The sequence below is a fragment of the Balaenoptera physalus genome (genome assembly GCF_965194825.1).
Source record: "Balaenoptera physalus genome assembly, chromosome: 14".
In the NCBI taxonomy this organism is placed as follows: domain Eukaryota; kingdom Metazoa; phylum Chordata; class Mammalia; order Artiodactyla; family Balaenopteridae; genus Balaenoptera; species Balaenoptera physalus.
The window spans coordinates 27804873-27830043 of NC_138893.1; the positions used below are offsets into that span (position 1 = coordinate 27804873).

General features: G+C 44.7%; 2 protein-coding genes across 4 annotated transcripts in view; one reads left to right on the top strand and one right to left on the bottom strand.

Moving 5' to 3' along the window:
• The window catches only part of DOCK1 (dedicator of cytokinesis 1), a 534315-nt gene that overhangs the window by 392247 nt on the left and 116897 nt on the right, over nt 1–25171 (bottom strand). For all 3 annotated transcript variants that reach the window (XM_082423165.1, XM_082423166.1, XM_082423167.1), the window contains exons 22-23: nt 22327–22461; nt 14013–14121 (exon numbers count right to left, since the gene is read on the bottom strand). In XM_082423165.1, the coding sequence (XP_082279291.1) occupies nt 14013–14121; nt 22327–22461 (244 nt within the window). The remainder of the gene's footprint in view (nt 1–14012; nt 14122–22326; nt 22462–25171) is intronic.
• INSYN2A (inhibitory synaptic factor 2A) overlaps nt 1–25171 on the top strand; it is a 248699-nt gene that overhangs the window by 127259 nt on the left and 96269 nt on the right. The window lies entirely within an intron of this gene.

Here is a 25171-nt window from a genome sequence, read left to right on the forward strand (position 1 = left end):
CCCACAGAGGCACCAGGTCCCTCCTCACTGTGGACACGCAGGCTACTGGCACCTACCCTCCTCCATCCGTGGAAGCCTGCAAAACGCGGCGAAACTCCAGGCAAGAAGGCTGGGAGGAATTTGTCGGAGGCACTGAAGAAGTCCTGTGCCCACAGAGAAACAAGCGGGCGCAAGCCCAACGTGGACATGGCCCCGGGGAAGAACGAAGGAAGGGGCGGGCCCTGGAGGAAGAGGAGGAAGCCTGCTCAGGGGCAATGGGCGGCGCTGAGTGGCTGTGGGCGGGGCTGAGGCCCACCTGGATAGGCCAGCGCAGGTGAAGCAGGCACAAGAGGCAGGCCCATCCCTCGCAGCAAGAAGAGAACCAGGAGGAACGGAAAGGACGTCAGAGGCCTCAGGTGCATCACGGAGAACCAGGGCTGCCCCAGAGCCACAGAAGCACACCTGCAGACCCTCCCCAGACCATCAGCACTGATGCTGCCTTAGGCCTTGAACTCCAAGGTTCCCACTGAGGTTTACACGGAGACCCCTGCTTTCTGGTTCTTTGCTTTTCCTTAATTATGACTGCTGATCATTTTGACTGAGCTTTTTTGTGTCATGTACTGTCAAGTAGTTCTGAATTTATCAGCATTTCACTGGATCCTGATTTGGTCCAACCAGCAAGTCTCTCTGTGTCAACAGGAAGGTATCTATTCTGTAACAAGAAGTGCATACATGCTGTGCGGGCAAACAAAGCAGGGGACAGCACTGGCCAAGTATTTATCACCGGGTTATTGGAAATCACATGTATAATCCATACAGAAACAGAAAGAATTCAGACACAATCATGACCAAAGGGCTGACAGTGAGTAATCTCTCACTGGTAATTCATGTGCGTTATTTTATGGTACTTTACTCTTTTTTGTTACCTGTCTTCGAGAAGCAATCAAAATAAAGAAATGAAATTTTCATTTAAAAATAGTCCTATAGTTTCTGTTAGCTCAAGGTTCTGCGCTAGGCAAAGTTTTAATAATGAAGCACAAAGTACACTCAGCTCCCACCCCAGCTCGCTGCCACACAGAGCTGCCCACTGCCCCAGGGGTACCTCTGGCTGCAGAGGAAATTGTAGCAAGCTGGGAAACTAGAAGGGGTAAGTGCCTGACACTCACATCCGAAACACACCCAAAGGGCAAATTTCAGTAAATAAATCATATAACCTGGAGCCCTCCGACGTACTGCTGAACCAGTGGTTTATCTTCAGGTCCAGAAAAAATAAGGCAGGAGAAAAGAGAAGGGGCCAACCGGTAGACCATGTAAATCAGCAAGGTGATTGCCAAGGGTAATGGATTCATGAAGTTGCTCCCCTTAAGGATGCATTGATGGGAACACATCAGCAGAGTCATGACCTACCAGGAACTAACAAGATGATCAGCCTGACAAATGGCAGCAGGAATAGTATTTTTTTTCCATCTCAAAATGAATCATTTAAAAGAAAAACAAAGGACAGACTTGGCGGTCACCTAATTTCTCAGTCATATCACCTTTGTACTTCATCTTGAGTGGTGACCATATAAAATGTGTAATGTCACAACGTGTATTTCCTGAGATTTTCTATGAAAATCTCATTTTCAAAAATTAATTACACTTTAGTTATGTTTTATTTAATCAGACAATGGGGGCTGATGTTCTTCCCTAATCATTAAACTAGAGAGAAGACAATTTACGTTTCAAAAAAAAATATTAGTAACTCTAAGAATGAATCACTGTATCTAAAGATTACACAGGCAAGAATAAAAACTGCTTTATTTTAACAAGATATGCCTTTTATAGCCTTTTCTTTCCTTTGCCTTTTCCCTAATGCAGTGTACCATATTGAATGCATAGGATTTCCCAAGGGAAAAATAATTCTACTTGAATTATAAAAGTGTCACATTCACAGTTCATGGAGAATAATACTGCTCAGATTCTCATCAAAATTATTCTGCCTGGCACAGGATTCTCAGGTGTACAGTGTAAGGTATAAGCTTAATGTCTGATTCGGGATATCATGGGGAAAGCAATGGGCTGACCCTCTCTCACAGAACCATTCTGTCCCCTCATAAATTCCTGGAAAAACTCAGGTATGACTTTTTCACTCCCCAGTTCCCTGATTTCCCAATGTTAACTACTTGAGCACTTTTGCAATTCAACATAAAGTCCAAGATTTCGTCCATACATACCCAAAAATTATTTATTCCATCATAAAGTTCTGAAAAACAGCTTTCATGAAATTTTGTAATTATTTGATCTAAGTATAATGGAGCTGATGATTCTGTAAGCTCAAGTATGAAATTTTTTTTTTCACACTTGCTAATGCTCTAGCACTAGCCGACTCGTTTCTCAATAAAATTCTTCCTGGGCATATTTAAGGGTATATTCTCCTCTCGGGCCTCAGCTTGGGCTACTTGGCATGCCGGCTGGAACACCAAGCCTAAATGAAGGCTTTTACTACCCTTTCCATCAGCCCAGCAGACAGTCCGGAAAATAGCTACAGAAGCCATTTCACAAGGTCACTAATTTGCACTGGCTTCAGCTACCCTCACAAATGTCACGTCAGCCCCCCTACTAGCTGCCTTTACCCCTCTCTCTCTACTCTCTGCAGCAGGAAGCCCCCATTGCTCTTTTCAACTTCCTTGTCTTCTCCTTTCAGGGATGGTCCCTTCCTTTACAGGAAGATGGTTAGTGAGGGTTCTTTCTGTGGATGGTTTTGGCCGTGAAAAGCTAGACAGTCATTCTGGGTCCTCTAGGAGTACAAATAGTAAGAAAACTACAAGCCTCTGACTAGTGGTGGCCATTCTTCCCTCAAGCAGAGAGAAGAAAGTACTGAGCCGAGAGGGAGGATCTCTTTCAACCCCTGGACACAGTCATGACTAACGCCTTGGCCTCCCCAATGACATGAATCAGTTATTTTCCTTCTTTCTGAAGTGAATGTGAGTCGGGTTTATGCATTTAGATTACTGTAGCTTTCCAGAGAAGACCAGAAGTCAAGGAGTGTCGGTCCTCTGATGTTGTTCTCCTTCAGTATGGAGAGGAATGTTCTGGGTCTTCTGCCCTCTTCATGTCACTTTTGTCAATAGTGACACAGTAACTTGCTGAGACTTTGACTTGGGACGGCATTGAACCTACAGATCAAGTTGGGAAGATCTGACATCTTAACAATAGTGAGTCTTCTTACCCATAAACTGGAATATCTTGCCATTTATTTAGCTCTTGTTTGAGGTTTACGTCATTTGCAATCAAAAGAAGCCTCAATCCACAGAAACTCACAATACAAAAAGAACCTACGAGCACATGCACTTGTAAGTAGCATTCGACAAGCAAGGTGCACGTGACCTTTGCAGACCCTGTGCCTTCAGTTCACCCGGGAGACCCTGCTTTAGATGGTCAGACTGCTTTAGACTCTGTTCTAAACCCCCTCATCTTTCCTAGAACAAAATCTTGGAAGGCGCTCCACGGGGCAGCTGCAATGTGAAGATTGCAGAGAAGAGCCAGTGGGTGTGGGTTCTAAATGTCTCCATCGATGACTCTGCTATTAAACTCACCAACTTTACATGATCGTGTTTCCTGCCCCTCCCTTCTGCATGCTTTTTCATTATTACTTTGAACGGGGTGCCCTGGCAGCGCTGGGAGGGTCACAGGAAGGTTCACTGAAAGGTTCTGACGAGTGGGAGAGCTGCACAAATTGAAGGGATTAGGATTATCTCAGGCTCCCTAATCCACCTGCACAAAAGCAGCGGGTAAGATCTCTCCAAACCATATAGGAGTCTGGGTTTGGTACTTTCCTCCACTGTATTATGTAACGTAACCAAGCATCCAATAGCAACAAGCTCTGTATCTGTGTAGACACCTCCAGCCACCCAGCCAGCAGCACCACTGAGTAGACACCAGACAAGGGGTGGAAACTGGACGCTGTCTAAAGAGAACCGGAAAATGAGAAACCAGTCCTAAACGACGGTCATGTACTTAGAAATGTCAGGTAGGTACCCAAAATGCATGTAAATAAGGACGTTTTCAGCACACGACGGCTGCACAGGAACATGTTTCCCGTAGTCGAGTGAAGCAGCGTTACCAGCACAGCAGTTCTCAAAAAGAGATAACTTTTAAGCAGGGTCTCAGGAGAAGCCCACCTTCAAGGTCCAAATATTCTAGAATCTTCACCCGCTTCTTTATTTTTTTTAAATAATTTTATTTATTTATTTATTATTTATTTTTGGCTGTGTTGGGTCTTCATTGCTGCGTGCAGGCTTTCTCTAGTTACGGCGAGCAGGGGCTACTCTTTGTTGCGGTGTGCGGGTTTCTCATTGCGGTGGCTTCTCTTGTTGCCAAGCACAGGCTCTAGGCGTGCGGGCTCAGTAGTTGTGGCACACGGGCTCAGTAGTTGCGGCTGGCGGGCTCTAGAGCGCAGGCTCAGTAGTTGTGGTGCACAGGCTTAGTTGCTCCGCGGCATGTGGGATCTTCCTGGACCAGGGATTGAACCCATGTCCTCTGCATTGGCAGGCAGATTCTTAATCACTGCACCACCAGGGAAGTCCCTTCACCCACTTCTTAAGGTGTCTCTCCATCGCGCAGTGGCTTAAGCCAACGATTTGGGAGGTGATGACACCGCCCTGCCTCTTCCTCATCTCCCACATTGGAGCCACCACCGCAGTCCGTAAATTATACCAGCAAGTCTCTTCCTCCTTCTCAAAACTCATCACCAATACTGGAGCCCAATGGCTCAACCAGGGGCAATTGTGCCCCCACCTCAACCCCAGGAGACATTGAGCAATATCTGGACACATCATTGGTTGTCACGCTAGGGAATGCATCTAGCGTGTAGAGGCCAGGGATTCTGCTAAACGTCTGTAGTGCACAAGACAGCCCCACAACCAAGAAGGATGGGCCCCAAATGTCAACAGTGCTAAAGGAAAGAAGCCCGCTCTAGCCCCAGCCCCATGGTCTCTTACCTGGACTTCATGACAGCCTCTCACCCCACCGTGTCCTCTCTTAACTGCTCCAGCCCCTTCTGCAGACAGCAGCCAGATGACCCTTTGAGAAGCCAAGTCTGACCTGACCACGCCCGTTCCGGTGGCGCCCACGGACCCTGAGCAGGACCACAGCGCTCTGCCCCAAGCGCCTCCCCCGCCTCTCCATCCTCTCCCCCCAGCCCTCGCTGGCTCACTGCCCACCCCGTCCAGCCACAACCACTGATCTTACGGCCAGTCCTTGAAAGCAGCAAATACCCTCCTGTCTACTGGCCTCTACCTAGAACTTCCCCCACCTCATGCTTTCTTCACCCAACTCCTCCTTGAAACCTTCCTTGAACCCCCCAACTCTTCCCCATCCCCTGATACCCCTGGTCATCCTATCCCTTACTTTCCTCAAAAGGACCTTTTACAATCTAAAATTAGAGATTTATGTCTATGGTTTGCTTAAAATCGTACAACTATATATGTGTGTGGGTACGGTGATTTGATTAATATCTGTCTCGCTGACTTAAATGTAATCATCATGAGAACAGAGCCCACAGCTGTATTATATGTGTGTGCCCAGCGCCTGGCACAGTGCCTGGCACACAGAATGAACATAGTAGTAAATGAATTTTTAAAACAAATGAGCCAATAAATGAACAATGAGGGGCTAGGCATAAAGCCATCCATGAGACCTGCTCAGTTTCACAGAGCACTGAATAAATCCTGACTGTGATGGAGGAAGGAGAAAAGGGCTGGGGGGCACCTTGCCTGGTGGAAGAGGTGGGCAGAAGGCTTGGATAAGGAAGGGGAGCTGGGGGAGAGACCCCTGAAGGCCAAGGTCAGGGGCCAGGAGAAGGCAGTCACTCCAGGTGCCTGAGCTCTGAAGCCACGAATTGAAAGGAGTGCTTTTCCACTAGAAAGCATCACTGCAGGGGGCAGGACAGGCAAGGTGGCGAGGAGAGGCCTGAAATCCTGCGGTCCCAAATTAAAGCCCTGTCCTCCAACACAGGCAGGCACATGAGGGTAAAGAACATGGAGGAAACCCACCACAAAATTAAAGGAAGGATCAATGCCACCAACTACTTCTCAATAAAATCATTCACTGCAGGCCTAAAATGTTAAAAGCAAAAATCTTAGTACTCAACAATGGAAAAATTAATGAGGAAAAATCATTTGATTAAGCAAACGAACGCACATCAATACAGGCACGTGCTCTGAACTGCCACAGAGCCGTTACAACTACAATTACTCATTCATGTGGAAAGGCACTCATGATATAATGATAAAAAGGGAGTAAAGAGAACCTCATCTAGGTTGTAACTATAAAAATCCTCACGCACGTGCACCATAACTTAGCTAGAAAACCAACACAAACGGCTGGTTTGCTGAAGGAGAGTGGAGAACAGAAATGATTTTGCTTTCCGCTAAGGCTGCATTTCTGCTGCTGCTGCAAAGTCCTATCCACTACACATGGGGGCAGGGAGGTGGTCAGGAAACAAGTGTCTCCATCCAGACAGCTCCAGACAAAGTGTGCCCACATGAGTGGTACCTCAAGTGTCCTGGGGCTACAGCCGAGAAGACTGTGCAACTCCCCTGCAAGGAACTCTGGCCAGAAGAGAGATTCCAGAAATCCAACACTGGGCGAATGCTCTCCACATTATACACTGGGGGAAGCTGGAAGCCCCAGTGTTGGGTGAGTTCAAATTGGAAGCATTTTGAGCCAAAGGTTTACCAAGCAAACGACCTAGAATGTTTTCTTCAACTTTTTTTTTTTTGGCTGCTGCTTCTTTTTTGATGCGAGTCATGACTTCACTTGCAAATGTCTTATCATCTACGCATAAGGAAAACTTGTGAAATCAGAATAGTCCAGAACATCGGGCAGCGGAGGGCTGGTGGCGCAGGTGAAGCCAGCCCCGAGGGGAACACCTGCACCTGCCTGGACTCCCACGCCCCCCACCCTCCAGGGCAGCCAGGACACTCACTGCGCAGGTGAGATCCAACCACACCCACCTCAATGTGTGCCCAGGGACCAACGTCAGCTGCACTCACTGGGTGATGATTGGAAATGAAAACCCTCGGCCCCCTCCCTGGAATTACTGAGGGGGAATCTGCATTTTCACAAGACCCCCAGGTGATGTATGTGCACACACTGAGGGCTGAGAAGCGCAGGTCTCCAGCTCCTCTGGGGTCCAGATGGCTACGGGAACGTGGGCCAGGGTCACGTTCCTCTCCAGCTGTTCATCAACCACTGGCCAGGGTGCCATTGGCATCCATGATGATTCTACATTGACCTCTATTGTAGGTTCAATTTTATCCCAGAAAAAGCTATATTCAGATCCTAACCCCTGGTACCTGTGAATGTGACCTTACTTGGAACTAGGATCTTAGCAGATGCCATCGAGTTAATGTAAGGTCACACTGGAGCAGAGTGGGCCCGAAATTCAATGTGACTGCTGTCCCTATGTGAAGAGGAGACAAAGACACAGACACACATGGGGAACACCGCATGAAGGTGTAGATAGAGATGGGTGTGACCCAACAACAAGCCGGGGCTGCCAAGGACCATGGCACCCAGCAGACACTGGGAGGAGGGCACAGAACAGGTTCTCTTACAGAATGTCTGAATGTTTGTGCCCTGAGCCCTCAATTCATAGGCTGAAACCCAGCCCCACTATGTGATAGATTAGGAGGTGGGATCTTGGTACGTGATTAGGATTAGGTGAGGTCAAAAGGGTGAGGTCCTCATAATGTGATTAGTGCCCTTATAAGGGTCACAAGAGAGCTTGCTTCGTGTCTCTGCTATCCACCATGTGAGGATGAAAGAAGTCAGCTGTGGGCAATGCAGAGGAAGGCTCTCACCAGAACACTGCCCTGACGGCACCCTGATCTTGGACTTCCAGGCTCCAGAAACGTGAGGAATAAATTTCTGTTGTTTATAAGCCACCCAGTCTATGATATTCTGTGACAGCAGCCCAAACTAAGACAAGCACCCAGAAGGAAGAAATTTCTGTTTCAAGCTGCCATGTTTGTGGTAGTTAGTTGCAGCAGTCCGAGGAGACTGGTGTCACTTCCAAGCATGGCTTGGTCCCCTCGGCCCCTGGAGACTGGGACCACCCTCTCCTCCCTGTTAGTAGAACTCTCCAGAAGGCCCGGCCCGTTGCTGATTCTCAGTCAAATGTGGCCATTCCCTTCATGGCTGTCTTCTCCTGAGCTGCCAGCCTTCAGCTGCTGAGTATCCTGGTTCAAAAAGTCTTCCCCCCAAATGGACACGTGACCTGGAAAGTCACCATCCAAGCCATCTTGGACAAATGATGACAGACTTGCAAGCAAAGCCCTGACTCACATCTGCGGCATCCTGGATCAATCAACACAATCAACAACCACCAGCCCCCACCCTCAAAAAAAAGTGAGGAAAATATTTTATTCTCCCTCCCACCCTCCCTATCCCACCCCTCTAGGTGGTCACAAATCACCGAGCTGATCTCCCTGTGCTATGCAGCTGCTTCCCACTAGCTAGCTATTTTACATTTAAGGAAATGAAAACCATGCTTCTTGGAGGGCAAAACTCACCCAACAACTGCATTTACTGTGATTACCGTATAGCTTATTTCCAACACAGTTCTTCCCAGAGAAGGCCAGACAGAAGTGGCACCACCAGGGGTCAGAAAGGCAAGCAACAGGGAAGCTGGCACCCAAGGGGCAGCCCCCTGGAAGGAAGGCAAAGCCTCACGCATCTGTGTGCCCATCTCAGCTCAGGAGCCTCAAATTCAATTAATCTTCACCCCAGTCCAATCCACATGCTGGTAGGGGAACTCACTGAGCACCAGGGACCTGTGTCTTTACAATGGAAGACACACAGAACACTAATAATATTTCATACTAAACCGAACAAGAGGGTGGAAGAAATAGAAAGAACGGTAAAGAGCAGTGTTTTTCAAATGTGGGTTGAGATACGTTCGCTGTTCAGGAAATAAATTTAGTGCCTGTCAACCAGCAATTTTTTTTTTTAGTGAAATACATTAGTTCAGAATAGACTAAAGGATACCAGAATAGAATAGAAAATGCCAGAGTACATCCCATGGAATAAAGGGTTAGAACTTTTTCATGAAAGACTTTTCAGCTTCACACACACACACACACACAGACACGCCCAACAATGCATTTTTTATTGTGGATCAGGGTCAATGTTTCCCTCAACAGAAAGTTCTAGAGATTTCTAGGGAGGCTCTGCCTAGTTCACAGGGTAGTCTTTTCCAGGATCATCCCACAGAGTTGTAAGATTTGTGGAACAGAGTGAAAATGTCAGTGCCTGTGTTAATTCTGATGGCAAAACCCCAAGTGCCCCAAATCTAGCACTGCAATCCATGAGTGGTGAAGAAACAGAAGCCTCTGTGGCCAATGCAGGGGGCCCAGCACCGAGACCCATCCTCCAAGAAGCCGCAGGACCAGCCCCATGGAACTGCCTTTACCTCCCTCCAGACACAGCCAATTTCTGCTGGCATAGCGTCCAAGTTTTTTAATTGCTTTATGCCAAAAAACATAGGACATATCCACTCCGATGAAAAGCTCCACAGGGAACGAAGCTGATGTCTTTACAGCCCCAAAGCATCTGATCCAGAGCTGTTGTCCGTCGATGTGGACAACCACTTTAGGCCCTGTTTCTGAGCCATCGGATCGCTGGTGCCCAGTGACCCTCTCTGGGGGAACTGAATGGAAGGATGTGGCTCTGGATCCGGACAACGTGGGCTTAAATTATCCCTCTGCCTGGTCCCATGGCCTTAGGCAAGTTCATTAACAGCTCTAGGTGTCTTCACCTAAAATCAATGATAGCACCTACGGAACGGGATTACTGTAAGGACCACGGAAGATGATAAACATAAAGCACTCGGAACGGCAAGTGATCGATGAATATCAGCCCTTGGAGCTCATGCTTCATTCTATCAACCTTTGGAATTAATCCTCTGGGTGGCTTCCGAGCATGCAGAGGGGCACTCTACTCGTGTCTCTAAGAATCAAAGGCTAGGAGAGTTGGCTGGATTGACTGTGAAGATTCTGAACGGCAGAACCTGGAACCTGACCCATTTCTCCAAGGCAGCTGGAGAACATCACAGCTTCCTGAGAAAAACAAGCCCATTGCCAGATGTGAGTTTTAGGGAAACGCTGAAATACAGTCAGGGAACAAGAAGGGCAGGTACAGCACTGAGGGTGTAGCGAGTAAAGAGAGGTTCTGCCATAATTTCATCAAGAGTAACTGAGCACCGGACACACAGTGGCTCGTGATAGGCACGGCCAAGGTGAGCAAAGGAAGAGAAGGCAACGGAACAGGATGATCGCGTCTGGCTTGGAGATGCTGCAGGTGAAGTGCCATTGGGTCATGCGTGGGGGAGAGGCAGACGGTGACCACACAGCGTAGAGCAGAGAACAGGACCAGATGGCGCTGGCCACAGGTACGAGGACCTGCTCAGGGGGAGGGGAGGAGACGGAGAAGTGTGATGGCCAAGAAGGTTCCCCGAAGCACCTGCTGAATGCTGAGAATGTCTGGGGGTGGCTGTAGGCACGTGAAAGGGGCAATCTGATGTGCAGACAGAAGATTCCAGACTGAGAGGAAAGGGTGAGGCAGGTAGGGGAGAACTCAACACAGGTGGAGGGTTAGTTTCCGGTAGTAGAATGGGCTCGTCTTCTTCGGAAGGAAGTGAGAAAGGAAAGGTGACGTTGGACAGGTATTAGAGGATATTTTCAGCACAGCAGACAGACCAGCATCATTTGCTAAAGGTGGAGGGGGGTGGGTAATGAGCCTCAAGCTTGAGAAGCTGTCAGAAATACTGTTAAGATAAATGGAGCAAGAAATCTTTTTTTTTTTTTAATTTTTATAAAAAATGAAATGGTACGGCTGCTGTGGAAAATGACATGGTAATTCCTCAAAAAACTACACATACAACCCAGCAATTCCACATCTGGTATAGACCCAAAAGAAGTGAAAGCAGGGCTTGAACAGCTAGTTACTTGTAACCTTACTTTCACAGCAGCGTCATTCACAAAGGCCAAAAGGTGTAAAGAACCCAAGTGGCCATCAAAAGGTGCATGAATAACAAAATTTGTTAGATACATGCAATGGAATACAATTCTGTCTCAGCAAGGAAGGGAATTCTGACACCTGCTCCAACATGGATGAACCGTGAGGACATTATGCTAAGTAAAAGAAGCCAGTCACAAAAGGACACGTACGGTTTGATTCCACTTGTACGAGGAACTTGGAATACTCAAGTTCACAGAGACACACAGCAGCACGCTGGCTGTCAGGGGCTGGGAGGAGGGGAGGAAGGGGAGCTACGGTGTAACAGGTACCGAGTTTCTGTCTGGGGAGATGAGAAGGGTTCCGGAGACGGATGGTGGTGATGGCTTCACATCCATGTGAATGTCTTTCATGTCACAGAACGATACTCTTAAAAGTGGTTAGGGCTTCCCTGGTGGCGCAGTGGTTAAGAATCTGCCTGCCAATGCAGGGGACACGGGCTTGAGCCCTGGTCTGGGAAGATCCCACATGCCGCGGAGCAACTGGGCCCGTGCGCCACAACTACTGAGCCTGCACGTCTGGAGCCTGTGCTCCGCAACAAGAGAGGCCGCGACAGTGAGAGGCCCGCGCACTGCGCTAAAGAGCGGCCCCCGCTTGCTGCAACTAGAGAAAGCCCTCGCACAGAAATGAAGACCCAACACAGCCAAAAATAAATAAATAAATAAATAAATAAATAAATAAATAAATAAATAAATAAATAAATAAAAGTGGTTAAAGTGGTAATTTTTCATGTTATTTACCGTATAAAGAATTTTTTTAAGGATTTGGCAGCAGCTCTGAGGTTGGGGGTCATGAACTGAGGGATCGTAAAGCAGAACAATATTAAGTGTGTCTCTAGAACCACATAGGGGCCCCAGAGCAGGATCTAGAAGTGGAGGAGACCTGAGGCCACCTGGCAGAGCATCGCCCACACATTCACTGTGGTTCCCTCTCCCACGTAACAAAAACGTACCCAAGTACGCTCCTGCTTAAGTTAAACGACCCTGCTAAAAACTCCAAGTGCAGTGGAAGGCGGAGCTGTTGAAAATTCTACTTGGATGCCGTGTTTACCCTGCCGTTAATTATTATCAGAAACTCCTCTCGCCTCTCCCTTCACTGAGGCATAAAATGCTGACTTGAATCCGCAAGGTGGGTGTAAGTGGTTCTTACAAGTCTGAGAAGGGTGACGGCAGGATGCTCAGAACGGCCACTCCCACCCCACAAGTCCATCAGGTCACGCTGAACAACACCAGGAAGGCATGGAGCACGCTGACCCCCTACTCACAAAGGAGATCATCTCCAAGATCAGAACAGCCAACAGGGGCCACCCTTGGGAAACAACGTTTAACCCCTAAGAAATGCCAGTCTTTTTCATATTTCCTCTACGTAAGATGACTCACAATTGTATTCCCATTTCAACAGAGCAAAACTTAAAAAGTTAAAACAACACAAAAACAGGATCCCGTGATGGGAATTCTTAAATTTCAGAAGTTGAGGGAGCACCTATTGTGCAAGAACAAAATACAAAATTAGCAGCAAGGAGGCAACATTTCAAGTAAAACTCAGTCTTCCGTCTTGCAGATGTAAGGTTTGCATCAATGCACAAACGTCACTGAATTCACCCATGTCTCATGATAAAACACCCACTGAAGGAAGGACTTCCAAGTCTGCAGTTACTAAATGCCTTGACATCCAGGGAGGTGGGCAGACACAAGTCAAGCCCAATCAAATTTAATAATCTAACAGTATATTTAGAAACCAAAAAGGACTTCTGGGCTCAAAACTTCCTGTCATTTGTATCTATTCTTAGACTCCCTGCATCTGTTTTTCAGAAATGCCAGAGGATTTCATAGTAAATGTACCAAACACGTTGTTAATTTTAACCTCAAAACAATAAGGCAGCTTTAGGCAATAAGTTGCCAAAATAATTAAGCCAAAACTTGAAAATACACGCCACAGAGCTTTCTCTGTGGATCGCCAGCTCTACATGAAGACTGAGAAATGATACCGAGGATGGCACGGCTCTGCCAGACAGCAAGCTTCACCTCCGAGATGAAAGGGCCATCGTGACTGTTCATGTTTAGTGACACTGCTCCCCTGGTCACAACAACCGTGTGAGCCGTCACACAACCGTGTTGTGGTCACACAACACATCTGAGCACACGTACATCTCTGTCCCAAACTTAAAAGCTGGGAAATTACTTTCCCACAATATTTTTAATAGCCATAAAGATGTTTCCTGGGAAATGATACAGTAAAAGCACATTCAAAGAGGAAAGTAAGAATAGAGGCTGCTACAAGGAGCAGCGGAGTGAAAGCTGCAAGTTAATCGTCTGGAAGATTCTTGTCCTTTGTAGGAATTAGCACGGGCAGCACACACAAATCGCAGGGCTTCTTCTGCCCTAAGTCAGCGACACTGAAACTGCCAGACAGGGATGCTGGCGAGTGTGTGTCCTGGGCTGCTCCCTGGGCCCTCCCCACGCCCCACCTCCTGGCACCTCCACGCCGGCGTGTCCTGAAGACCACACAGATCCCACCTGAGACGCAGGCATCTTTTCTCCCAAAGGACCACAGGGCAAGAACAGATAATAAGGTGGTGAGAAGAGCAGGACCACGGGAAGGTCGGATCCCTCGCTTGCTCTTCCAGACTCGCTGGAGGGACGAAGATATGTCACTATCAGCATAGCTCAGCCTGAGGTCGGACGGATGCCTGGGGCACCTACAGCCTCAGCCTCCCACACCTGCTCAGATACTGAGAACCTCTCCTTGCTGAGAAGCAAAGAGCAAGGGCAGCATTTGAGAGCACCTACAGAGGAAGCAAAAAGAACCCCATTACAGGGACCACGATCACGGTCACTGCAAAGCCACTCCTGAACCTTCCGCTCAAGTCCAGGCTTCGAAGGACATGCAGACCCTGCTTTTCTCGGCCTGCAGGGAGTCCTGCATCTAAAAGCGGGGCCCTGAGTGTGGTCGGCGCTGCCCCGAGGACCTACCTTCACCCGGACGGTCTGGTCCGACACACCGCCCATCATGTCGCTGATAGATCGGAACAGCTGCACCAAGGACTCCACGAAATCGGCTTCTCCTTTGTTTTCATACAGCCTGCAAAGGAACACACAGATCTGTGGGCCTGGCACACGGCACATCACCACTTTCTGCTCCTGCATCTACAGACATTAAAGTTGCTGTGAGGGAACATCCTCAATAACCATGGAACACGGGAGCTGACTTGGATTATAATCTGGACCTCTCAGCTAGGGAGATGTGCCTTCACGCTGAAGAAGCTGATTTTTAATCATTCTATTGATTGCCTTTTGGCTTGTAACATAACACATTCTACAAATCTGAAAAACGCAGAAATGTATAAAAAGGGAGGGAAGGAGGGAGAGGGTAAGGAAGGGAGAGAGGAAGGAAGGATGTAGAAATCCAGCTTTAATTCTACCCCACAGAGATCCCATCATTAATATTTCAGTGCATATCCTGCCAGTGTTTCTTAAACCCATAATGTCACATAATTGACAATCACAAAGACAACTAAGTTTAACATGATCTTAGAACCTTCTGAAAATGACACTATAATAATAAACTCAAAATTACTTGATTTCAGAGTAATGATACGATATACAAATTCTTCCATCATAGAATTGGTGGTTCCGGGAAAACATTCAGAAAGTGGATCATATTCAGTAAATGGATAATAAGAAAGTGGTACATCGGTTACACGTATGCAAATACGTGCTGCTAACTGTAAATAAGTTTCATCTATAAATTATTTATTAGCAGTTACTTCAAGCTGCCATGTTACTAACAAGCAATACATTTGCATTTTAAAATGCTGCAGCGCAGATGTTTTATTAATACAGACTAGTTTTCTGCCTAATTAAAAGTATACCATACCTGAAAACCTGTGTACAATGGAAAATTTTGTAAACTAAGTGATAATTAATTACCCTAGAAGTAATCTTATATTTAAATGAGTTCCATTGTAAAGCAACAAATTCTCTCTAAAATGGGAAATTGCAACCTAGTGTATCTGTTTTGTAAAGGGTTTTCGAATATGGGTTTGTATAAACAGTGTACCAAACAATGACAATTATGAAGTCATGAACTTCTGCTTGCAGGTGAAAAGGAGCAAGGTTTGGCAGACTGGTGCAAATACTTGGGGAAGCTTCTAGCATGCACTCATCCATTCTCCCCCCTTCCCCCCAACCCCGCTCCCAGTATATATGCCAATTCCTAAGGCTCCATGGCGCAGGGGACTGAAAACCAAAATGAAAACATCTATAAAGCAGAGTGGAGTGTTTATGTGTCTCCAGAGATAAAGAATACAGTTTGAAAAATGCCAGGGAGAGGGGCTCCAGATAACACAGCAGACTCTCACTTGAAAACCCTGGGGAACCAGAGGAAAACCATATAAGACTGAGGCTCACAAAGGCTACATACAGCCTCTGTAGTGTAAAGGTTCAGTCTCACTTTCTCTGCCTAGAAAAGAAAAGGATGAATCACCTCTTGAAGAAGATCGCATCATCTGGAACTTTGACAGTTTTATATATTCACAGTCCTGTATTCAAACAAAGTTACTAAACACAGCAAAATACCAGACCACATGGCCAAATCAAAAAAGAGACAACAGAAACAGATCCACAAGTGATCAAGATATTGTAGTTAGCAAGCAGTTACATCCTGTATCAAGAATGTCAAAATAAATGTAAGTATTATATTGTAAAACAAAAAGAAAAAGATGGAAAAAATAGAAAACTGGAAATATGAAAATAGATGAAGAAAACAGAAGGTAAGACAAAAAATTCTAGTAGAGAAATGAATGTATAAAAAAAGATGAAAACTCTGAAACAAAAATATAATATCTAAAATTAAGAATTCAGGGACTTCCCTGGTGGCGCAGTGGTTAAGAATCCGCCTGCCAATGCAGGGGACACGGGTTCAGTCCCTGGTCTGGGAAGATCCCACATGCCACGGAGCAACTAAGCCCGTGCACCACAACTACTGAGCCTGCGCTCTAGAGCCTGAGAGCCACAACTACTGAGCCCACGTGCCACAATTACTGAAGTCCGCGCACCTAGAGCCCATGCTCTGCAACAAGAGAAGCCACCACAATGAGAAGCCTGCGCACCACAACTAAGAGTAGCCCCCACTCGCCACAACTAGAGAAAGCCCATGCACAGCAACAAAGACCCAAAGCAGCCAAAAATAAGTAATTAATTAATTAATTAATTTTTAAAAATTCAAGAAGCTCTCAAAATCCAATGTAGGATAAATAAAAGGCTAACCATTCCTATGTAATCCATAGTAAAACTGCTAATAACCATAGAAAAAGAGAAAAATTGTAAACATAGGTAGAGAAAAAATTTTAAAGACACCTTTACCTTCAAAGATGTAACAATAAGTCTGAAAGCTGACTTCTCACCAGAAATGATGGAAATCAAAAGAGAAAAGAATAACATCTGAAAGAAGAAAATAACTGTCAATCTAGAATTCTATATTAAAAGAAAACATCCTTCAAAAACAAAGATGAAGTCAACGATTTTCATACAAACAAAACCTGCAGCAGACTTATACCCAAAGAAATTCTACATGAAGTTCTTTGCACCGAAGGAAAATTGTCCTATAGAGAAACATAAAATTAAAAAAAAAGATGGAAAAACAATAATAAATATAAAACATGCTGAATGAATACCAACTATACAAAATAATAATAGTAATGCCTTAAAATATACGTAGATTTGAAACACATGACAATAATAACATAAAAAAAGAGAGAAAATGGGATAAAAAAAGAAAATTTTGATTGATACAAAAGAAAGCAAAAAAAGCAGGAAAAGGGAAACATAATACAGATGGGTAAAAGAGAAAATTGATAGAAAGACAGTAGATATAAACCTAATATATTGCTTAATTGCATTATATATAAATGAACTAAATACTCAATTAAAAGGATTTTCAGACTGGATGAAATAAAAATACAGCTCTATGTTGTGTTTAAGAGACACACCTTAAATATAAGAACACAGAAAGGCTGAAAGTAAAAGAATGGGAAACGGTATTCCATGCAAATACTAACCAAAAGATAAACGGAACCTTTTCATGTTAAGGAGTAAATCCACAAAAAAAGAGATCACAGTTCTAAATCTGCATGCCCCCAATAACACAGCTTCAAAATCTACAAGATACAATCAATCAGTCTTTCTTATATTTAAAATTCTACCAAGAATTCCTCAAGAATGAAAACTTAATTACTAGTTTCTCTGCTCCAACCAACATGTTTAAAAGACATAAATGGTTAGTATTTTACAGCAAGCACTCTGAAGCACCTTTCTGTAATGAAAGAGAGGTCTCTAGTCTCACCCTCTTGGTTTTGTCAGATAAATCAAGAAGAGTCACTTGTCTGACCCACCTTGAGGTGGGTGAGAGGAAAGAACTCAGAGGAATATTGGTAAATAAACAGACAAAACCTAGTCATCATACCTTGCTCTATTTAAATGTTATAAGTATTCATTAACAAGAAACGACTTGATCTTTGTCTATTAACTACATCCTACCTTTGTGACCCAGTAAATGATAGCAAAAGGACAGAAAACGGGATTTAAAAAAGAACATTTTGATTGGTACAAAAGAAGGCAAAAAAAGCAGGAAAAGGAAACATAATACAAATGGGTAAAAGAGAAAATTAATAGAAAGACAGTAGATATAAACCTAATATATTACTTAATTGCATTATTTATAAATGAACTAAATACTCAACTTTACAACTTACGATCAATGACTAATTATTCAGGAAGCTAACACCAGGTGACACGGAAACACTCAACAAAGCACCAGAAAGACAGAAGAGGAACTCGGCAATAACTAGCTTTAGTGACTGGATTCAGAAGGTCTGGTGCAGGATGCGTCTGTTTTCTGACTTTCCAGTTAATGTGATCCGCCCACTCGGAAAACACAGACAAACAAAACCAGTGGAGAAGTGCCCCTGGCTGTCAGGAATCTCTTGGTGGGTTCCCCAGGAACCAAATATCTTTGGACCAACTACTGTTCTCATTTCAAAACAAAATGAGCTTCCTAAACAAAACAAAAAGCATGGATTTGCATAGTGAGAAAGAGAGTGGAGTAACAACGATAAGTTTCAATACCTTCTTCTCCAAAGTTTCACCCCTTCCTTCTTTGGAAGGATTACTGTCAATTATCATGGCATTTTACAAAGCTACTACATTATGTGAAAACACAGTACACCAGTTTGAAAGAAGAAAAATAAAAGACCTCAAAAGTTTATTCCAACTGCAAAAAAGAAAAACACAGTTGTCAATTCCAGCTGTGAGCACAACTGTTTTTCTCCCAAGGTAACAGATGTGTTGCAGGTGAGAAAATGAGGACCCGCGTGTGATTTCTTCCCCATCTCAAAAATACCATGCATCAGAGCTGCTTACGAATCAAACATCCCAGACATCTGTGAAGGACACAGGATGGCTTTTTCCTTAAGCAGACTATACAAAATAGGAACGGTGTTTCATCTCAATGCCTTTGATAAGACAGATGAAGAACTACTAAAATGGGCCCCGGGGGTGAGGGGTGGTGGTTTGAGGACAAGACGTGACTAAGAGACTTTAGCCCTGTTGTCCATGATTTTAAGGTTATGATTTTTTTTCCTACCATAGATTCTTCTCAGCAATCTCAGACTAAAGATTTAAATTTAAGAAGTACTGTATCTGTGCAGTGTGGCTACAACTGTGTTCTAGGTTTCGAGAGGAAGGTATGTCCTTCTCTGCCCTCGAGAATCGTAAAGGCAGCCAAGATACGTTTAGGGAACATTTAGAGAAGAAAACTAAGGTCAATATACTATAAAGTATATTATAAAAGTATACTATAAGAGTCTGGGACAGTCAGGTCTCCAAAGCTCATTAAGCGCTTGGGAAGGAAGGATCCTGATTGCTACAGTATCTGGTGAGATGAGGTCAGGAATGTCCAGACAAGGGGCTTGGAAGGTTCTGGAAGCCTCACTGCCTTTTGGCAATTGTTGCTACTCACCTCTGACCTCTTTGCACTTTTGGTCCTGGACAGTCTCAGCTCTTGACAAACATGTTAACCTGGCAAAGACCCTCAGCTGGGGATCAGCCCTGGCTCCTCCCACTCCAGGACAAAGGCTGGCACCAGGATCCCGGTCTGTGCCAACACCTTGTGGCCAAGGGCCAAAGCAAAGGCATGCCTAAGGATGTCTAAACTTAGAACACTTCCTGGGTCACAGGGAAGGGTCTGCTGAGTACTTCACTCCATTTCTGTGTAACACAGTAGGACTGAATCACGTCTTGGATCACTTAGGGCTCAATGACTTCAAGTCAAAGAGATACTAGAGACAGGAGTCTCAGAGACTGACCCCCAAACTAATGGGGAAGAAAGGCTCTCGGGGGCCTAATTACATAGGATTTACTAATCCAGAACAAGTTAGGGATGCTCTAAACTGTTAGGGGACAGAAATTCTTGGTCAAAGGTATGAGAAAGAGAATGTTCACTGCCCATCCAATAAATACTTCTCCTTTACTACTTTACTAAAAGAAATTTGATTTTGTTGAACGCATCAATAAATCTTTTCCCACCTCCCTTGCATCTAGGGTGGTCATGTGACATCGTTCTGGCCAATGAGACGGAAGCACCTGACCCTTTGTAGGCACTGGGGACAATGCTCTTTAAAAGGAGAGTAACTGGAAGAGCTGTTTACCCCTCACCTTCCCTACTCTGCTGCCTGGAATGCGATCCTGACGCCAGGAGGGGCAGGAGCCACTTTGGGGCCATGAGATAGACACAGACCCCTAAGGATGGTGGGGCAGAGAAATAAGCAGCCAAGGACCCAGAATAAGTAACCAGAGACCAAGTGCACGAGCTCCGGACTCTGGGCTCCACGTCATGTGGGGAAAAAAAAGTGAACCTCATCTGGTTGAACCACGTTAAGCTGGGTTTTTCTGTAACATGTAGCCAATCATATTCCTAACCTCTGTTAAGATCAGTCAAACTCAGTAATATTTATGGACCATGGTTCTAAAATCTCATGCCATTTGTATTTTGAGGTTGAAAGAGATTAAGGAGAGACAGAGAGAAATAATTTTGCTACTGGTCCACTTGGGTGCCCCAATCTTTTCTAAGTAGCAGTATTTTGTAAAAGATTAGAGCATTTACGACAATAGCAGGAACACACCGACCACCAACACACACTTCTTTGCATTATTAATCTCTGGATGAGAAGGAAAATCAGCAGTGTGTTTGGAAAGGAGATGGGCATCAATGAACCCCTAACCCAGTGTCATACTGATCACAAATTGTACAAGATGAAAAATTTTTTCAAATAAAACATGACATAATCCGTGCCACCTGACTGTTCCGTTCTTTCAAGTTCATCCTCGCACCTTAGCATCGATTTTGTTTTAGAGTACCCAAAAATTTAAGATTAGTGGGGACCAAAACTAAATAAATTAATTAATTAATTAAAAAAAAATTAGTGGGGAAACTTTATATAAAAGCAAGATAGAGGGTGCCAAGAAGTTCATTTTTACAGAAGTAATTTTATTAAAAAATAAGATAAAACACAGGAAAACAAAAACTAGTTTACTTGTTCATCTTTCATACTGTGACAGTGAGAAAATCATCAACAGCTTTGACCTTGAAGAAAAGAGAAAGCTTCGACCCACATCAAGAGTCACACTTATCCACAATAAGCAAAACAGAAGAGTGTGCCTTTGATCTCTCAGTCAAGGATAAGAGCACAATAGCCTCAAACCGTGGGTCTTAGATCACGGGAACGTCAGAGTGAACAAAGCACAAACAATCCTTGACCAGTAACACAGGGGCTGTGACCACTGATCAATGGTGGGTACTACCCCGTCTGTGACTCTTTTTTTTTTAAGGATTTTTTTTGACGTGGACCATTTTTAAAGGCTTTATTGAATTTGTTACAATATTGCTTCTTTTATGTTTTTTGGTTTTTTTGGCTTTGAGGCATGTGGGATCTTAGCTCCCCAACCAGGGATCGAACCCGTACCCCTTGCATTGGAAGGCAAAGTCTTAACCACTGGACCGCCAGGGAAGTCCCTCCCATCTGCAACTCTTACAGTTGTACACACAGTCAGTAACTTGCTCCTTTGGCTTACATGTACCATGGTGCGCACAGGCTGGATTTTGAATACCTTCCCTTTCTCCCCAGCCCTTCTGGAGAAGCTGACTTCAGGCCAACAAAGATAAAGTAAAGACTCAATAAGGAGGTACCAATGTGGGTCCACACTCGCTCAATCCCGAAGCATTCAGTGATACGTTTCGAGAGGGCTGTGCTTTTAAAAGTCACATGTATTCTCTAACTCAGAGGGACATTGATTCTTAAACTCCATCTCTGTGTTTAGAACTCACCACAAGAACATCAACCTCCAATAACCAACAGCAACCAACACCATCCACTGTAGGTCACCCAAAGCAGCTAGCTCCAAAGGCAGTAGCAGAGTGAGTCAATTTCAACACCCCAACACCCAATCTACCCATTTCACATCTCTTCATTCATAGAGTTAAATATTGTGGACCAACTGAAAGCTCATTTATTTTAGCACATCTCTTTCATCTAGAGATATATAGGAAAAAATACTAATGTTCTCTATAAAATAATGAAGTCATTATTTTAAAGTGGATTGGGAATATCCCAATCCACTTTAAAGTTCAAACACAACTCATAAATTCACCTAGATAGTGTATGAAACACATCACTAGGTTAAAACGCTGAGTGTCCATTTGCACGGCAATCTTGTATGTGGGAATCTCTCTCTAGAAACAAAACATGATTCTAGTTGAAGGAAAGAGGGAGGAAGCCCCACAGTCTTCCCAAGTGAGGTAGTTTCACTTGGTTTTCGCTTTTTGCTGTTGTTGCTTGTTTGTTTTAATTTTGTTTTTCAAGGGCTTTTTTCTCTATAAGATATACTGAAAAGAACTTCAGAACCCTTGGTGTTCAGTCTGCACTACCTCTGAAGAATGATCAACGCTTTCAGGACACGATGTTTGACTCACAGGCACACATTTCAGACTCAGGGCTCAAGACTCAAACTCATGCTTGCCTTTCACTACACGCGGGAGCAGTTACAGTGAGTGTGGGCAAACCCAGCCCAGGACTGTTATCTGTTACTGCTGTGTCGTGCTAGACAGCAGGGAAAGGAAGGAGAAAGACGGGAGGAAGGGGGAGAAGCAAGAGGAAGGGGAATGGAGAAGGAGAAGGAAGGAAGGAAAGGATTTCCCACAAGTCCTCTGGAGAGCCAGCATGGCGATACGCACTGATTGAACAGGACGCGGGAGCGCACGATGAACTTGAAGATGTACTCTAAAGCTTTCATGGCTTTATACAGCTGGTCGCTGATTCCTGGCTTCACGGCGCTATCCACGTAGTTCCTTAAAACTTTCGTCAGCTTCCTGTTCACAATGGAAACACGAGTTAACGAGTTCAGGAGATTACGATATCTCAGTTCTTAACTGGGACAAAAATACACAAGTGGGTTCTTTTTATTTGGGTACACACTTATCAGTATATGCGTATTTGTGAAATGTATTTCAAGCAGATTAAAAGCGACCCACATAATAACTCTCAGAGGAGCGAGATCTGAGCATTTAACAAGAACTTTCTAAGTTTTCGATGTTTTTGTAAGCATTTAAATGTATTATATAATTTATTCTTCACAGCAACTCTATAAGGCAAGTGATGAGTTCTATCCCTAATTTACAGATGGAGGAGCCCAGGATTAGGTAGGTAAACTAGCTTTCCCAATGCTAAATAACAAAAATCAAAGGGATTTTTACAGACATATCTATTTTCATAATGCTCATTTTTTTTTCATTGAGCATATGGTATTTTCAAATGATAGAGGCAGTAATGGTAATAATCAGTTTTTGATTCTGTCCAAACGTCTATATTTTCTACCACTACTGGCCCATAAACTAATAATCACTGTTCAGTGTCCACAAGGATGACCCTCAAGCTATGCTTTCTAAATCATAAAAGAAGAATTAAATTAACTGCAATATACTATCAGCTTTTAGTGTACTGGGCTACACTGTAACTCTCCAAAAACTAGCAGCATATGTAAAACCTGTATGACAACAACCGACAAGACTACTCCCTAAACCAAACTTCTCCACTCCCCAACTTTTTAAGTAATCAACAGAACTTCCCTGTGACTTTTAAATATTCATCACAGTCATAAAAATAACCTGCCAGGGTACTCACAGCATTTCCCGTTAAACTGTGAGCCAGCAAGCACTAGCTTGTTATTCGAGATTATTACAAGACGCTCATAAGAGCAACTGTAACTTGGATTCTGGATGACCTCGGAACAGTTCTAAGAGTAACAATTTTACTGATAAATCACGATAAAAAGGCTTTTGGGTGACTGAGTGGATACGAAGTCATTTCTAACACTAATCAGGCTGCAGAACTCAAGAAATGCGAGACAACCATAGAAGCCTTCCTGCCAGTATGTCCTGAAGAAGCGAAGCCAGAGAGATCCCCTTCCCACAGGCTCCCTTGGCCCCGATGTCGGGAAAGGTATTGTCCCATGCATGTCTCCTGATGGCTCCTGAGGCACAGCAGAACATCTCAAGTCCTGGCATAAAACCTGTTTCACTCGTTTTAACTTACTTTCCCAAACTGATTGGACCACACACCTTTTACTCTTAAACCTTATTAATATCCCAAGAAATATACATTCCATAGAAATACATTTTGGAAATCCTTCCAACAGATTAATGAAAGAAAAGAATATAAAGAAGGAATGATTCGCAAAGAGAATGACCCAGAACCAGAAAATAAATCTGGAAGTCAAAAGACCCGAATCCACGCCAGCCATGCCACTTGTAACTGCAGAAAGACCAAATTCCTCGGCACCAGCTGAGAGGGGCAGACCAAATGGCACATCGGTTCAGTGGGAGGAAGGTCTGACCCAGCTCTGGGCAAGGCAGCTCTGTGGACAGAAGGAGTCTGTCCTGCTGGTCTTCTGGAAGAACCATCCCTGAAGCTGACACCTCCCTCCCTCCTCGCTTGGACCAGAGCCGGTCACTCTGATCTGTGAACTGCCCACGCAGGGGAGCTCCTGCTTTGCGAGAGTCGGAGGGCTAAGAAGTAATGCCCATCGCCTCCAGTCATCTTTAATTTCTTCTCTTGGAGTTCTTTGCAAAGAAAGGCTACAGATCTCAACATTTATCAAAGGAAAGACATAAAGAAACTAGCTGGACCAGACTCTAACCTAACCAAGGCTCCTAGAAGAGGCGGAGGAGAGACTAGCTGTGACGACACTTAGGACCCGAAAGTCCCCTGGGCCAGAGAAGGCTGAAAGTACTTCATTAGTGCAGACACGGCCTTCCATGATTGGGTTAGAACTGCGTGAACCACAATTATCTCCTCTGGTATTTCAAGGCAAAAATACTCAGATTCTAACAGCTGACGAACCACTTGGGGTTGCTGGTTTACCAAAACATGACAAGAATACTTATTTTCCGAAATTAAAATTTCCTTTTTGGCAGAGGACAGACTGAATGAGAGGATACCGATTCTCAACTCCGTCCCATCGTAACTTAACAATAAAATGGTACTTTTTGTGTCGCCCACTGAGTAACTTGCCCAAAGCTCCCCAATGTTCGTTTTCCACCTTTGAGAATAAGGGCACCGTTCTCCCCAAAGTCACAGGCAGGGGGACGCCAGCTAGAGGACCTGGAATGCGGCACGGTGACCTTACCACTGTTCTGATTTTCTGAAATGAACGTGCAAAATCTAATCTGAGCAAAGCTGTTTGGCCCCCTTTCAATAAAGAAGGAGAATGGTGAAAGCGACACATATGGAGGTCACATGGCACCCAGAGCAGTGTGCAGGCCACGCCCATAAACCCTGGGCTCCCCTCTGGTTGCTATAGCGAGATGGTGCCACGTGATCAGCCCTCCCACGGTCTGCAGGGAACTGTCCAGAGTGTGACAAACTGGGCTTCTCCACTGAGAACAGAATGTTTTAAACAAATGCTTATTAGTCAGCAAGCACAAAGCCTGTCACAGCTTGTCCTTTGTGGTGAGGACATCGCTGCTCCCCGCCCACTGGGGGCTCCGCCCACTGCCCTGCAATAAACATGCGCTCAAGCAG